This window comes from Caloenas nicobarica, chromosome 6, assembly GCF_036013445.1.
Source record: "Caloenas nicobarica isolate bCalNic1 chromosome 6, bCalNic1.hap1, whole genome shotgun sequence".
NCBI lineage: Eukaryota > Metazoa > Chordata > Aves > Columbiformes > Columbidae > Caloenas > Caloenas nicobarica.
In genome coordinates, this window is record NC_088250.1 from 30,735,868 (window position 1) to 30,750,730 (window position 14,863).

Sequence of the window (14,863 nt, forward strand, 5' to 3'; positions counted from 1 at the left end):
ATGCTTTTATTTCTCTAATTGTGTTAGAAAATGCTAAATAGTTTCTGCTGTTGGAATACAAAACATCTGCAAAAAAAGGAGGGAAACTTCATTCTCCCCATGCCCCCACAGAAAGCTCCATGGGCTTTCCTTCATTATTTCATTTGCTTGAGTTAACAAAATAATTTAAGTGATTACTGCCAACGGCAGTAGAAGCCATACCTACATTAATTATTGCCAGGCACACAAGAATGCTAAAATCATGGAATATTTATGTGAAGGACAGAAGTAACCAGGTGCATCCGGCTTGAAGCAACTACACAAGCTATTTCATAATGTACAAGACAGCACTGGCAAGGACCATGGGAATCTTCTCAACCACCCTCCTGTCCACCACAGCTGATTGTTCTTTGCTGCTCTGGACTCTCCATTACCATGAACCACCTTCTTGCCCCAAACTGGAAAACATATTCCAGGTTAGGCCTTCCCACTCCTGGGTAGAGCAAAAGTCTACTTCTTATGTCTTACAAGGAACCCTCCTTATTACACATCCTAGCATCATGTTCACCTTTAGACACCACCATGACGTTATTGACTCACCTTCAAATAAAATTGTTGCCAACAAAGAGAAATCATCAAAACAAGTAGTTAACACACCACCACAACTCCCAGTGAGAAATGAAACCTGTGGAGGAGGGCGGGTTTGCAGATGTGCCAAATTTCCCTCCCGGCATGACCTTCAGGAGAGGGGTAACCATGCCAGTGGAAGGAGGTTGCCATCATGGTTAATGTGTGACTTGGTAATGACAAACTACCTTTTGTAAGTAAAAGGGGAACTGTTTGTTCCCACTTAGCCCAGGCCCCTCTGCTGGGAGCTGCGCTGAGACCAGCTGTGACACTGACTTTTCAAATGCAGACACGTGTCCAACAGCCACTGTCAGGAGATCACTAGCCAAACTTCAAACACCGCCATTCCACCATCCCAACCTGGGTGTGATATACCAGATGTCTGAACATCTCAGTGGCTCATTATCACATCCCTGAGCCAGCTCAAGTTTGTCGTAGATTTTTTTTTCTTTTTTGACATTTCTATATTGGGAGTGTAACACCAGAAGAAGTGAGAATGACTAACTGCAGCTCCCCATTTCTGGATGAAAAAGAAACACAGATCCACTCTGATTCCAGTTATGTTTTGTTATTAATTGATAGTTCATTAGTCAAGTTGCAGATTAAAAAGACCTTAAAGAGAACTGTGCTTTCCTTCTCTTCAGAGGTGGAGAGCAGCACTGACAAGCCTTTACTTCACAGCCATGCCCTCTCTGGTGTCGTGCACATCCCTTGCTTGCACCACAGCCTTGGCACTCCCATCCACCTAATGCCACACTGAAATCATTGGGTGAAAGAGATTAGGTGAAGATTTCAGAAGTGAAAGGCACTTACTAGGTGTTAGCTGTAACCAGGAGATCTGCATTGTCAAAAAGGTTGACCCCTGGCACTTCCACAATGAGAACATATATAAATTCAATGATTAACATAAGGATCAGTTTTCCAATACAGCTGATCTGAAGGAACACAGAGCAGGCCAGGAGACTCAATAAGACACTGTAGGTAAAGTACTGTATAAAGACAAAAAGGGGATAAAAAACAGAAGAGAGATGAATGTCAGCTGGGTAAATCAAAACTGAAAACAAAGGAAACTAAACAGAGGGATAGAAAGGGATTGGGAGTTATGTAGCTGAGCTGACTGAACATATAAACCTGGGGCTGCCTGTGGCATCTTCCCATGCTACAGGAGATTGAAGTGTTAAAACTGAACTGACGGAGGGAAAAGCATTCTTTATCAGGCATTATTTGCTTTACACTCAAGATGCGTATGGCTCACAGCTGTATATCCCAGGCTGTGATGTAGGTTCGCCCTGGACACGGTTACTGAATTAGCAGAAAGCGTCATCCAGTTATGCTGGAATACTTCGTGCTTTCAGGCCAAACTCTGGTCTCGAATTTGCATATCTGCGCATTACACAGGACCAAGGGCAGTAGCGATTCACACCACCAGGACAGACACCCACTTGATGCTGATCGGAAAGTGTTGCCCCTGCTGATGTGACACACTGAATCCATTGGCAAGATGTGGGCTGGACAAACTTCTACCAATGCCCAACACCATGACGATTTTTTTCTGCCAGCATTTGCAGAAGTGTGTGCACGTGTGGCAGTGGAGCGCTCTGCCACAGCTGGTGGTGGGGTGGCCTCCGTGACCTTGCTTCACCAGGGCCACCAGCATCAACTTCTGCCAGTCTGAGCATTGAATGTTCAGCATGGCCGGGCTTTCAAATGTGATTGCAGACTGCAGGTGCCATTTACGGTTCCTGGGAAAGCTAGCATGGATGCGCAACAAAGATAGGCATGTTATCCAGCTCACCACCTTCCTGCTATCAAATCTGTGAAGCTTTAAGCTTCCACTCTGTCCGGATGGGTCTATTTCTAGCAAAAACGCTGTATCAGATGCCTGAGGCAATCCATCCTTTCAGTTAAAAGCAAGCCCTAGTTGAAGTAGAAATATGGTCCTGTTCTGAGCTCATTTATTAATAGTTCATCGCTGATATATCGAATTTGAGAAAATAACTTGTACAGTTTGTAACTTCACTCTTCAGTTTCTAGAAAATGAGTGGATGTTCCCGGTGGCTGAGGGGTAGGATCCCATCATCTCCTGAAAGCTCACCGGGAGCGACAGACAGTGCCTGTACCAAATCCAACATCTGCCCTGCAGAGTGCAGGGGAGGAACTCCTCGCTTGTTAGCCGCAGGGCCTGGCTCAAGGTGCCATAGCCTTATCAATATGCAAAACAGTTGTTCCTCATCACTCAAAATCCTTCTCTGTACTGAACCAGCACTCCTGACAACCTCATGATGGGCACAGACTATTTCTAGTTCCGATTTTCCTCCTGGGTCTTTCTGAGGACATACTAAGAGCCTTTGAAAGGTTCAAAGTCACGGAATCACGTAAGGACCATATTCCTGTTAGGTTAAATGGAAATAGGTTTAGTGGGATATCAGGGCTTTCAATAGCACCTTGGACATCCGGATAGTAACAGAACAGCCATAAATCTGTCAGGTCCCTGTAAACCCAGATGACCTTGACATAAATTCTGCCCCCATCCTAGACAGATTAATTTTCCTTTTCAATTCCAGTAGACAACACATGTAGTGCCTGTGACCTACAAACTCACAGAAAGGTCTTGAATAATTCTGCAAAAAGATTATATTTTTGGCAAAGTATTCTACCAGTGTACAAAACTTTTTTTTTTTTTCATTAGAAGCATTTTTTTCAAACAAGTTGTACTGAAGAGGTAGGATTTGCATTTACAAATTGAAGCAGACCACTGTCAGGGCTGCTAACCTGCTTGATGCCAGAACCTACTATACCTAGGGAAAAAAACATGTAAGCAAAGTTTTTCATCTGGACATAAAACAATGGAAGGAAGGGTTAAATCTATGACCAGACACTGATTTCAGTGAAATGATTTTCAAGTAACACTGAGCATCCACAAAGTCATTTGAGATGATTTGCAGCTCTGCATGCCATCAAGGGCTTCATGGAGAAAAGCCGTTTCTCCTGCTGCAGGCAGGATCTAACAGTTATAAAAGCCTATTGATTATTCAGCCCTAAGGGAACTTAAACATTAATGTGGACTCATGATAATAACTTCAGACACTTCAGTTTGTGCGTAGTAGCCTGTGTCAGTCCTATAACGTCAGTCAGGCACAGCCTTCTTCGCTCTGAAACACAGAGATTTTTCCAACAGGCTTTGCAGCCCCTTCTCAGACCAACTCCCGCCACCCATTTTTTTCAAGCGATACCTCTGGAAAGTTGCAGTTGGGCAAAGGACTGTCACAGAATCCCTGCAAGGTGCCCAGGCTGTAGTTGGAAGTCAGGTTGCTGATAAGGCATATGTCCACCCGGTCAGGAGTGATGTTGTATTCTGCAGCCATGCAGCTGGCAAGATTCACAGTGCTGCACATGAACTGAAGAAAAATATGGTATTTAAACTCAAAGGCATATGCAAGGAGAAGAAAACCAAGTAGTTTGCATCAATTAAAAAGCCCCTTAGAAATGGCTGTAGCAAGAAAATTAAGCAATGTGCAAAATGAAATCGCCAGCTTATGTTTTACTGCATGTGCAATGGCTATGTTTTCTCTCCCCCAAAATATTAATTAATAAAATCGAGGCTGTGCATTCTAGAAAGCTAGTTTCATGCTCAACCTCATGCACAACTTTACGTCTGAACATATGCAGGTAGACGGGCTGTAGATATACACATACAAAGATATCCTGCTGTCTGTGATAAGGTCCTGGTGTTGGTCTATTTCTGCTGATGGGAATTTCTGAACTGATACCTTTCCCCTGCTGCCTCTAAAGCCTCTGCTGTGGGTCCTTCTATAGGCAGGACTTTAGTGACAAGGTTTAAAGGCTGATGTGCTACGTTGCGCTGAGGAAGAAGCAGAGGCCCATTCTGATTTCCAAGTGCTTCTCCGCTTGTCCACCTTGCTAATTTTTACATTAAACAGTTCATGAATGCAAAGAATCGCACATTATGCAGAAAAACAAAGCTCTAATTTCTGCGTGGTGCTCAGCAACCCACACCAGCTCTTTGCAGGTGACTATGGGGGAAGATGGTGGGGTGTCAATGAGCTAGTGCCTCCCATCCAAGTACCTCAACAGAGCATAAAATTTTTCCTAAATCTCCACTTTGCATATAAGGAAGCCGAGGCAAGAGCAAGTAGTAGTCTGATTTTCAGGTGTTTAAGCCTCTCTGTGTCAGTGGAAGTCAGCGAGGCCATAACTGAGAGAGCACAGGGCCATGTGAAATCTTTGTAGCTACCTCCAAGCTCAAGGCTTCGACCCCAGGACCATCTCTCTTTCCCATCTCCTCCACCCCCGGCTTAAAAAGTGAAATAGATCTATGCAGGATAAAGAATATTCAAGTGATTTCTTTAGAATACATTCAACCTTCAAGCCATTTGTGCAAGTGAGAAACCAGCAGCCACAGGGTCCTAGAGAACAATCCTGTCTCTCTCTGAGTCTGAAATACACGGTGGTGTCTGGATGTGAAGTTAGACCACCCCGGTCCCAAAAGTGCAACTCCAAGCAAAGTCTCCACAGCCGCTGCTGGGTGATTACTGCACTCGGAGCAGGATCAGCACCGTGCAGATGCCGGCAGAAAGCCCACGCAACACTTAAGACCCACTCAATGTTGTGGGAGTTAAATGATGCATCGGCCTCGTGCTGGCTCATACACAGGGGTACGCTCCAGGCTTGGCTTATGTACCTGAACTAGAAGCATTTAAAGAATCAGGAGAGAACAGGGGCAGAAATCAATGCCAGGCGTATAATGTGCTATAGGGATACAGCTGTCAGGCTCCTGTTTCTTTTCTGTGCCCAAAAAGCAAAAAGGAACTGATGACAGGTACTGTAATCTTTAGGCAGGATTACATTAAACCCAGTGGCTGTAAGGGTTAGGATGCTGTAGAGTGCCAATAAGAAAAGTACGCAGAACTTAGTCGGTCAAAAGGAAATAATGCACATACCATGTTGACAAAGGCAGATAGAAAAACCAGGATAATGGCAAAGACTCCAACTAAGGTACTATTGGTCCTGGACTGTACAATCTTCTTAGAAAGAGTCTGGAGTGGAGGTGGGAAAAGCTGGATGTGGAAAAAGAAAAAAAGAGAAAGATTCAATAAAAATGTAAAATCATTGCTTGTTTTACAGATTACAATCTGCATTTTTGCTGCCCGCATCCTTCAGTCTGCACAGGCGTTAGAGATTGGTGATGGCAGCTCCGGGAGAAGGGCGAGCAGGAACGTGAGCACCTCACGGCAGCAGGCCTGGCTGGCTCACCAGGTCTGCTTAGTCCTCCCTAATGGTGATGATGGCTCCTGAACCAAGAGAGCACGGCTCGCAGGCCTGTGCTCATCCTGTCGTAAGAAGCAAACCACAAGCTATCTCTAAGTGAAACAGCCAGGAGCTTGAGCCTGTAAATTACTGGATCAAAAATTTTAAAAAGCAGAAATGAAAAAAAAAATACACATCATATCCCTTTGATCATGAAGGCATATTGCAGCACTTTCTGGTGCCATTTCGGAAACAGACTGTTAAAAAGCCCAGGCCAGTCTTGTGATCTGTCAGACCCTTGGTGGAAGGTGCTGGAGAAACCAGCTGGCCTCGTCTGGTCCACGGCACCCGGCACCGCAGACATGCACGGCTAAAAATAACCCCTGGAGAGGGTGATCACAGAGCTCCCTCAGACAGACTGTCCCCACGATCCATTATTAGCAGAGCCAGCAGCTTTCTTCTAATTGCTTTCTGACTGCAGGCCTCCAGCGCGCTTTGCTTTAGGTGCTGCACCATGTTCTCGGTAGGAGCAGTCTCTGGATTAAAGCGGAGACTAACCAGGAGCCCTTAGCAGCAGGGGTCACCGCTTGGCATTGCATGAGGCCTCCTTGTGCTGCAGCAGCACCAGGAGAAGTCCAGAGGACACTGAAACAAACCCTTTCTCCTCACTCGCCACCACCATCCTGGCACAAACGAGCTGGAGGCCAGGAGACCGCTGCGCAGTGACACACCTGGGCCCCGCAGGGTCCTTCCCCTCCACGCCATCATGCTGGGGCCAGGGCTCTGCTGAAGACTGACAAAGTTTTTTCCAGAACCCAACTCTCCTTTCCCTCCCAGCACACAGCATGAATAACCAAGCCACTAGAGGGTATTTTTAGAGACGCAAAGAAGCTAGCAGCGCAGCGACACGGCACTGCAATTTAACTATGACTAATGTTTCTATTAAAAGTCCCGCTTCTCCCTTTTATCCTTCACTCTTACATCTTGAGAGATGCAACATTGTGTCAGTGCATAGCTTCCCACACAGCAGTCCTACAACGCAATTATGAAGCGTTTGATGGGCCGTAGCACTGATTAGCTGATGACTTTTGCAGAGGGAGAGAGAGGTTCACAGGGCCGAAGTTTGGGAAGAGCTGATTTCACCTGCACATACGCAAAAATCCAGCTAACTCCAGGCAAGACGAGAGTGCAAGGCTCTGTGAGGGATGGGAGGAAAGGAGAAATCAGGGTTATGCCCTATTTGCGCTCCATAAGAATTGATCGAAATTCACTGAAAGGTTATGCAATTCTTCAGGCTCATGCAGCCACTTTAAAACAAAGCAAAGCACCTCTCTCTCAGCAAAAAACCTTGCTGATCTAGAAATCCTTGGCTCTGTTAATAAGCCATGAACCAAGATATCTCCTTGCCCCACCAAAGTCCATCTGCTTCCATGCAGACATCAGCTAGCAGACCCCTGCCAGTGCAGGGATGGGGGAAATGCCACGGGGCTTTCCTCCCCTCTCACCTTTATAGGATTTGGAAGGAGAAGGGGGGGTTGTGTTGCATTTAAACAATTTTCAAACTAGATTAGAGCAGGACAGGTTTTCCTGCCGCCCCCTTGTTTAGGCCTCAAGGCCAAGCTCCACAAAGGTATGCACAGACCTAACCTCCTTCTGTAATCTCTGGGAAATCAGGCACCTAAATAAAACTCAGGACTGCTTTGTTGTGGATCTTGGCTCAAGCCCCTGCTGCCAACGATCCCAAAAAAGCCTGACTTCGAACCAAGCCTGAGATATCAGTGGAAGACACTTATATTCTAATGAAAACATGTTTTCTTTGTATTAATCTTGTTTCTCATTACTTTGCAAACTAGGGAAAATTTTAGGTCAGTAAACAAGTCCAGCTGGAAAGAGTCCAGAAGACAAAACAAATGCCAGAAACCGTAGGAGGTCAGGATTGCAATAGAGAGAGCAATGGCACAGCCACACTGCACATCTGAGGAACCTCTGCCTTGTGAACAACATTCCTGGGGGCTCTGTGACACAGGTAATGCTCTCCTCGGTTCACAGAGGCAGATGGAGAGACCAGGAATACTTGCAGCTTGGAGGACTTCCGTGACGGAAAGAGGGGACCTGTCTCAGCTATGACAAGTCAGCTCTGTTCTAGCAATGTTCCCTCCACAAAAACATCTGTAAGCCAGGGGTATAACAAAAAAAAAAAAAAGAAAAAAAGAAGATGAATTCTTCTGCCATTCTCCAATAAAATAAAATCCCTTCTATCCTAGTAAAAGAAACAAAACATCAGGACATTACAGTACACTGAAAAGGTGCACACTGTTGCTGGTTAGCCCATTGGTTTGTACTGTCCAACACCATTTTCCTCCTCTTGATAAGACTCAAATCTTGTCTGAGTGAAGAACAGGAGAAGGGAAGGGCTGATGCGATAGACAACTCTAAGCTCATGTGTGCACCTCTGAGAACAGGGGCTGAAAGAAAGAACATGGTCCATTTGGGCAGCCGAGATCACATTTGGGTTGCCGCGCAAGCGTGAAGTCACTAATTCGCCCTCTTAAAGTCCCCGTGTAAAGAAAAATAACCACGGTGGGTAAAAGGGAATTGGATTGCCCCATTGATTCCAGCTCGTCCTGAATAGAGATGCATAAATCCTGCTGGAAGACATTATCTCCCAGAAGAGAGAGGCTCTGATAGCATGCAGGTACCAATGGGTATGGAAGGGGAAGGTAGGGCACTGCCGTACAGGTGGAAGTCCGGATTTAAAAACCTATCCAACAAGTACTACTGTTACATTGAAAATAATCCACAATCTCCAGTTATTTGCATGACAAAATTACATTAAATAAAACCTTGACTTTGCAATAACAGCTCATCACAGACAGAAGAGGCATATTTCTCCTTATTGTATTCTTAACATACATTGTGGACATGGAAAACTGCTTAGATAATTGCTGTTGTGCTGTGAGACAAAAAAAAAAACCAAAACACAAAAAACCTCAACAAAAACCCAAACCAAAAGCAAAACAAAAAACCCCCCAATCAACAACTATGGGGTCTTTAAGTTCTGATTTTTCAATTTGTAATAAAAGCCTTTGAGTCATTTTGAAGTACATTAAGATGCTTCTGGAGTAAAAGACAACATCTCCAGGCAACTTGATATTGCAAGTCCATTTATGTACTTATTTCACAGTGATGTATTAGTCTATTAAAAAAGTACAGTTTTCAGGGGTATTTTTTTCCCTGCTTGAGAATAAACAACAACAACAAACCACTTAAGGAGCATCTAAACTAGATTTGGGAGGCAAATAAAAAGGTAGGCAAGCTGCGCCTATGAAAAGCTACAGAAAAACTTTTCTCATAAAGGATTATTTGAAATTTCTCTCATATGTGCTCCCACAAACATGGAAGAAGTTGAATTCCACACAGCAGCGTAGATACCAGAAGTTAAGCATTTTAAGAAGAAACACAAACTTGATAAGTTAGTAGCAAAACAGATGTCTGTCAGTGCAGTATTTGCAAAGGGACCCCGGTTCCCACGACCTTAGAATCTACTGGGAAGGAAAACCATCTCATGGTGGCCAAGTCTTCATGAAGCATCAAAGTGAAGAACTGGAACTCTCTTGTTTATTATAGCTGAAGAAACTTGGAAAGCCAAGCTGGCTGCATTGGCAGTTCCAGGATCAACTTCTAGTCTGTGGAGAATTTTATAGTGGAAGATAATCATGACAGCAAAAGAAAATAAAACACGATCAAGCTGTCCAGAAAGAGGCTGCTGACCACTGTCAAAGCCAGAGCTGGAGAGGCCAAAACAGGGAAGGAAAATCTCACATGAAAGCTGGAAAGAGGAAGAAAAAAGAACCACTTCTCCTGTAACAGCACAGCAAACAGGCAAAAGTTATGCTTATGCTGATATCCTGGGGTGGACATCTGCTTTCCAACTTTGTGTGGAATGAACCATTGGTATGTAAAACACATGTTCTCCTATCCCACATCTGAGTGTGAAACAAAACAAATGATGCTGACATCCCTGTGTCTTAAAAGTTCATCTGTAGGCTCTGTAGAAGTGCCTTCCTTGTGCATATGTATAAGAACGCTTTCTGGAGCAATGTGGACTACAGAAATAAAGTAACACCCTTAACCAAGGGCTGTGTAAACCCATTGCTTAAAATCTCTGACCTGAAAGATCAAAATCTTTAACAAGAGAAGCAGGCTAGCTACTGGGAGCTGTTGCCATCAGACAGGTAGCTGACAAGCTAGAAGTACCTGTCCCCTTAGCAAGTCATCTTGTATTCAGATGTTGCCAGCAGAGGCTAATTTGGAGCACTAAAAAAGGGGTAACCAAAAAGGTACTGCAGCTAGAAGGCCCGATATTTTCAATATTTGCAATCTGTGCACAGAAGGCACTGACCACGCTGGATGTTATACACAAGCACCTGGTGGGTCTGGGCCAACATGCTGAAAACTCTCTCATGGAAATACCAGGAGCTTCAACAAATCCCATTAAACTCTAATGTTAGTCTGAACTCCCTCTGATGTCTTGTGTTCCCAGGGCCTGTGCAATGAGGCAAACCCGGCCTAAAACCAGTTGCAGGCAGCACTGAACAGACCTCTTCTACAGGGACTTGGAAGTTCAAGGCAATGAAAGCAAGACTGAGCATTCTGCCAAGGTCACGCAGGCTGAAAAATCCTGTATGACTTTTAAATTAATCGTTAATTCAGATCAGTAATAATATTAAACAAACCAAAAAGCCAATCTCAAAACCTCTAAATTATGTCAGGAGCAATGAGCGCTGCTGTCAGCACGTGGCAGCAAGCTGAGCCCGTCAAAGCCAGCGGGTGACCGACAGCTGCGCGCCTTGGGATGGGTCTGGTTGCAGAAGTGTGGGTCTGCCTTGGCTCTTGCCCCAGTATTCGCACAGCACCAGTAGAGCTGGTGTGCTGGTGCGGCTCTGCGCGGCTGGGCAGTGCACTGGGATGTTCCCTGCCTGTGGCACCGCAGCGTTAGTGGCTCCAGTACAGCTCTGCTCCTTGTTTCCAAGTCCTTTGAGGCTGTTACCAAAAGCTTTCCACATTCGTTGTTAATTAACTGCTAATCATATTAACTGCTGATACCAGTTTACGAACTAGTGACACTAAGTAGCATCCTCACAGGCAAAGGACACACTAAGTATAATCAGGCATCTTTGGGTGCCCTTTCCCAGCTCAAGGGACTCAAGCCTTCCTATTAGCACTGTTATTTCTGACCTGTAATTCTCAGTGCTGGTAAACAAGCAGGACCAATGGGATGCTGCACTTATGAACCAGGCTCCCTTTAAAATTGCCATAAGCCCAAGGGAAGCCAAATGAGTGAGTTAAGTTCAAGTATAACCTGAAGCTTCTTTCACTAGGAACAGTTTGTAGTTCTTCTTAAACAAGAAGGCAAAGCTTAATTCTCCAAATCTAACTTTCAAAAATCAAAAATACATGAAAGGTGCAAGTCTGTCAAGAGCACCCACATTCAACTGTTGAAAATGGCACAGAGAAGATAATTAAAGTGAGGCAGATCATCTGCCTGACATAATCCATTACCCCACTGTTTCTTCTGCAGGAAACACAACGCTACTGAGCTATTTTATTCCAGGCGCTGAGGAATAAAGCTGAGCTTGGGCAAAGGAGCCTGAATCTGAACATTTTCCATGTTCAGACACTGCTAGACTGGAAGGATCCCCAAAACTGCAAATAAAATAAACTAGCATCAACATTTTAACAGGAATACCTTTGAGTGAAAAGATGAGCACAACACCCTTCCCAAAGTGCTGACTGCCAATTTACCACAGACCGCCAGCAAGAATTAACGTGTTTTCAGATTTCATGCAATGTATTTCTTTGCTGATCAAAACTGGTTACAAGAAAGAGCCCACCGAATGCTGGAAGCTCTGCCCCCTCAGCTGAGAAAGGCTGATAAACTTCTATATGTTTATGGCTTTTACTTCCCCCCAGGATACTTTTCCTTGATGATATTCTGCTTTTGATTATCTGCCTATCCAAACATGCATATGCAGCAGGGGCCAGCACACAGGCTACTCCGCAGGAAGTTTACAGGGAGGAAACGAATGGTCAGTGTTTTGTTCCACATTGGAAAATGTATTCTTTTTATATCAATATGAAAATGCCTGCAGGGGACCTAATAGACATGCAGATCCACAGAGTGATTACTTCTCGCTGAGCTAAAGAGATGCCAACCCTAACATCTGTTTGCAGTTCATTCGGTTTTATCAAAGGCTTTTTCTGTAACCCTTATCACATAGTGTGGAAAGGATGGCTAACAAAACATGCTTTGTTAGCTGAAGAAACAGATTGCTGATCCAGTTATCTTAGGCAAAGGACTCTACAAAGAAACCACAGTACTCACCTTTACACAGGAGTAAATGACCGAAACAAACACCACTGTGGTCAGGATCAGGAAACAGGTCAGGTAAAAAGCCAGCATAAATGTAGAGCTGAAATCAAGGAGATTTTTTGTTTTTAAATGCACACCATATAGAATAGCAACAGCTCTGCTCTCCAGAACATGACATTTGTACAAGCTATGACACACTGCATGGGCTTTCCAATTAGAATAGCAGTAGGAGATACAAGGTGCCTTGAATACCAAGATACTCTGTCCTATTTCAAATTGCTCATGCAGGCTGCAGAACAGGGAATACTGCATCTTTTATCGCAATCACCTTCCTGTCAGAGTGACAGCAGAGGGACTGAGAAATATTTCATGCACTAGAGGAGCTGATAGAACAATTTGTTTATGAGGGGTCGGCTCCTGTTTGGCTGTGGGCAGGAGACCCCTGGGAAGGAAATGGTGCTGAGAGCCGCAAGGCAGCCGAGTGAGAACAGCCTCAATGGGAGGAGCTGCCCGTCCTTGTCGTGCATGGGGAACGTCTGCGCTGCACCATCCTCCGTGCTCCGTCTTGTGACTGGGATGGGAGCAACCCCAGCACGAGGATAGTCAGGGAAAACAGTCCTAGCTTGGTGAGCTTGAGAGGTTCCTGTTCCCCCCACCTTTGAAGTACGAACAGGCCCCCAGGGCCAACTTTGTACTAGGCATTTTCATCTATTTTGATCATGAAGATATTCAAGAACAATTTCCCAGTGATTGGCCGCAGTGTGACAGGACAGGCCCCCTCCCAGGAGTTAGCCCTGTTCATAATTTAAAGGAAATATTCTTTCAACGTGACATTGAGGCCAACCACACCAAAGCCAGCTGTTCTCTGTGTTCTCTCATAACTACTAAGATAATTGTACTTGCTAATTCACCGTTTGAACCTTTGTGAAATTCATTAAAGCTATTCCTCTTTATCATCATAAATTATCACTGCCATTTTGCCTCTGGTTTCAGATTCAAATTCCATGTTGTGTCTTTCATGAAGCTCTGATGGTGACACATACACCCCTGTGGTTTCAGCTGCTGCTTAACTGTTACCTTCAATAAAAGACCAAAACTATCCAATTGAGAAATAAGGAAAAACAAACCAGAAGGTGAAGGAAAATATATCTGACCTGCAGTAAAAACACGGCATTTTATTTACTCCGGAACCAAATAATTCAGACAGGCCAAGCTACCTAAGGACACTTCAGAACTTACCAAAAAAGCCAACCACCACCCTTATGGGTGGCGTGGAAGGAGACTGAGCAGCATGACATTTACATCAGGCTGCCATAAGGGATTGGCTCCTGTGTAATACAAAGGAGACAGCCATATGGTTGCCACAGATCAGAAACTGTCAGGTTGTCATTTAAATGTTAAACTGGGTTTTATGGAGACAGCTTAGTGGCTGCTTAGGGAATCTGATGAGCAACACAAAGGCTGCTATAGGGCCTCTGCAGGTGTGAAGTCACAGCAGTAATATTCAAATTTCTAAATCAATTACTCTCAAAGAACATTTCTGGACATAATTAACAATGTGTTAATTGATCTAGTTCCAATTTTGAGCTTCACTTCCAATTTCCCAAAGCCGATCTCTCTGTTTACACAGTGCATCTGTACTGATGTGATTTTGCTGATTCTGTCTTTCTGTGAGCAGAAGAGAATGTCCTCCTGCCTGGGAGAGTAAATGACTTCAAACTTCAGACTATGTGTTGTTTCTGTGACCTTCCAAGTATCTGATCTGAACAGTACAAACCAATCTTTACTCTGAAGATCTGTGGTGTGAACAGAAGTATAAAGCAGTTGTAGTTGCATGTAATAGCACTGGAGCTCTCTTTAAACAATTCTTTGTCTTCTTGTAATGGAGATTAATTTGAAGCATTTTCAGAACTTCTGTGATCTTGTTCTTCAGATAAAAAATTACTAACTCCAAATTTATTTCCAACACAGCAGTGCTCAGTGAATGATATATTATTGCTACTAAACCAGGGCACAGGAAATACCATCATGCTTTAAGTTTAAGGGGCTTTTTTTTATGAACTCTTTGAGAAGAAATATCATGTCTGCAGAGCTCACTGCTGGAAAAGATCCAGTGGGTTATACTTTGCCTTCCAGACAAAGCATTTCACTGCAGTGGTCCAAGAGCACTGTGACCCACAGCCCTTATGCCACTCTTGCCTGAGGAAAGAAATGACTACAACCCTTAAACCCAGAGTAAGCTACTCAAAGCACAGGCACATATAGCCCAACTCCTTCTATACCTTTCTTATTGCTCTGCTACTCTGAGTCCAGAAGAATAAATGCATGAGAGGTGATGCCTCCACTGTGAAGCAGACCCTGAGACCTCAGTGCTCTGAGCAACGGGGCTGTGACAAGTTTTTCACCCCCCTGTCCCATGCATTCAGATAAGAGGACAGGCCGGCCTCATGTTGTATGTACTATGCCTTAGTAGGCAATCCTTCCTGCTTAGTGGTATTTGTTTTCCAAAGGCTTATCAATGTGCTAAACTGATTTTCCTAAGATGAGGGAAAATGGTAAGAGAAATCACGCTGGGAAAACATAAATCCTCACGTGCCAGTGAGGAGGTTTTAATCT

The 14,863-nt window shown here is 44.3% G+C and overlaps 1 protein-coding gene across 1 annotated transcript in view; it reads right to left on the reverse strand.

Moving 5' to 3' along the window:
- The window catches only part of ADCY5 (adenylate cyclase 5), a 210,938-nt gene that overhangs the window by 10,199 nt on the left and 185,876 nt on the right, over window positions 1-14,863 (reverse strand). The window contains exons 12-15 of the mRNA XM_065637644.1: window positions 12,260-12,347; window positions 5,568-5,684; window positions 3,840-4,004; window positions 1,420-1,595 (exon numbers count right to left, since the gene is read on the reverse strand). Of these exons, the coding sequence (XP_065493716.1) occupies window positions 1,420-1,595; window positions 3,840-4,004; window positions 5,568-5,684; window positions 12,260-12,347 (546 nt within the window). The remainder of the gene's footprint in view (window positions 1-1,419; window positions 1,596-3,839; window positions 4,005-5,567; window positions 5,685-12,259; window positions 12,348-14,863) is intronic.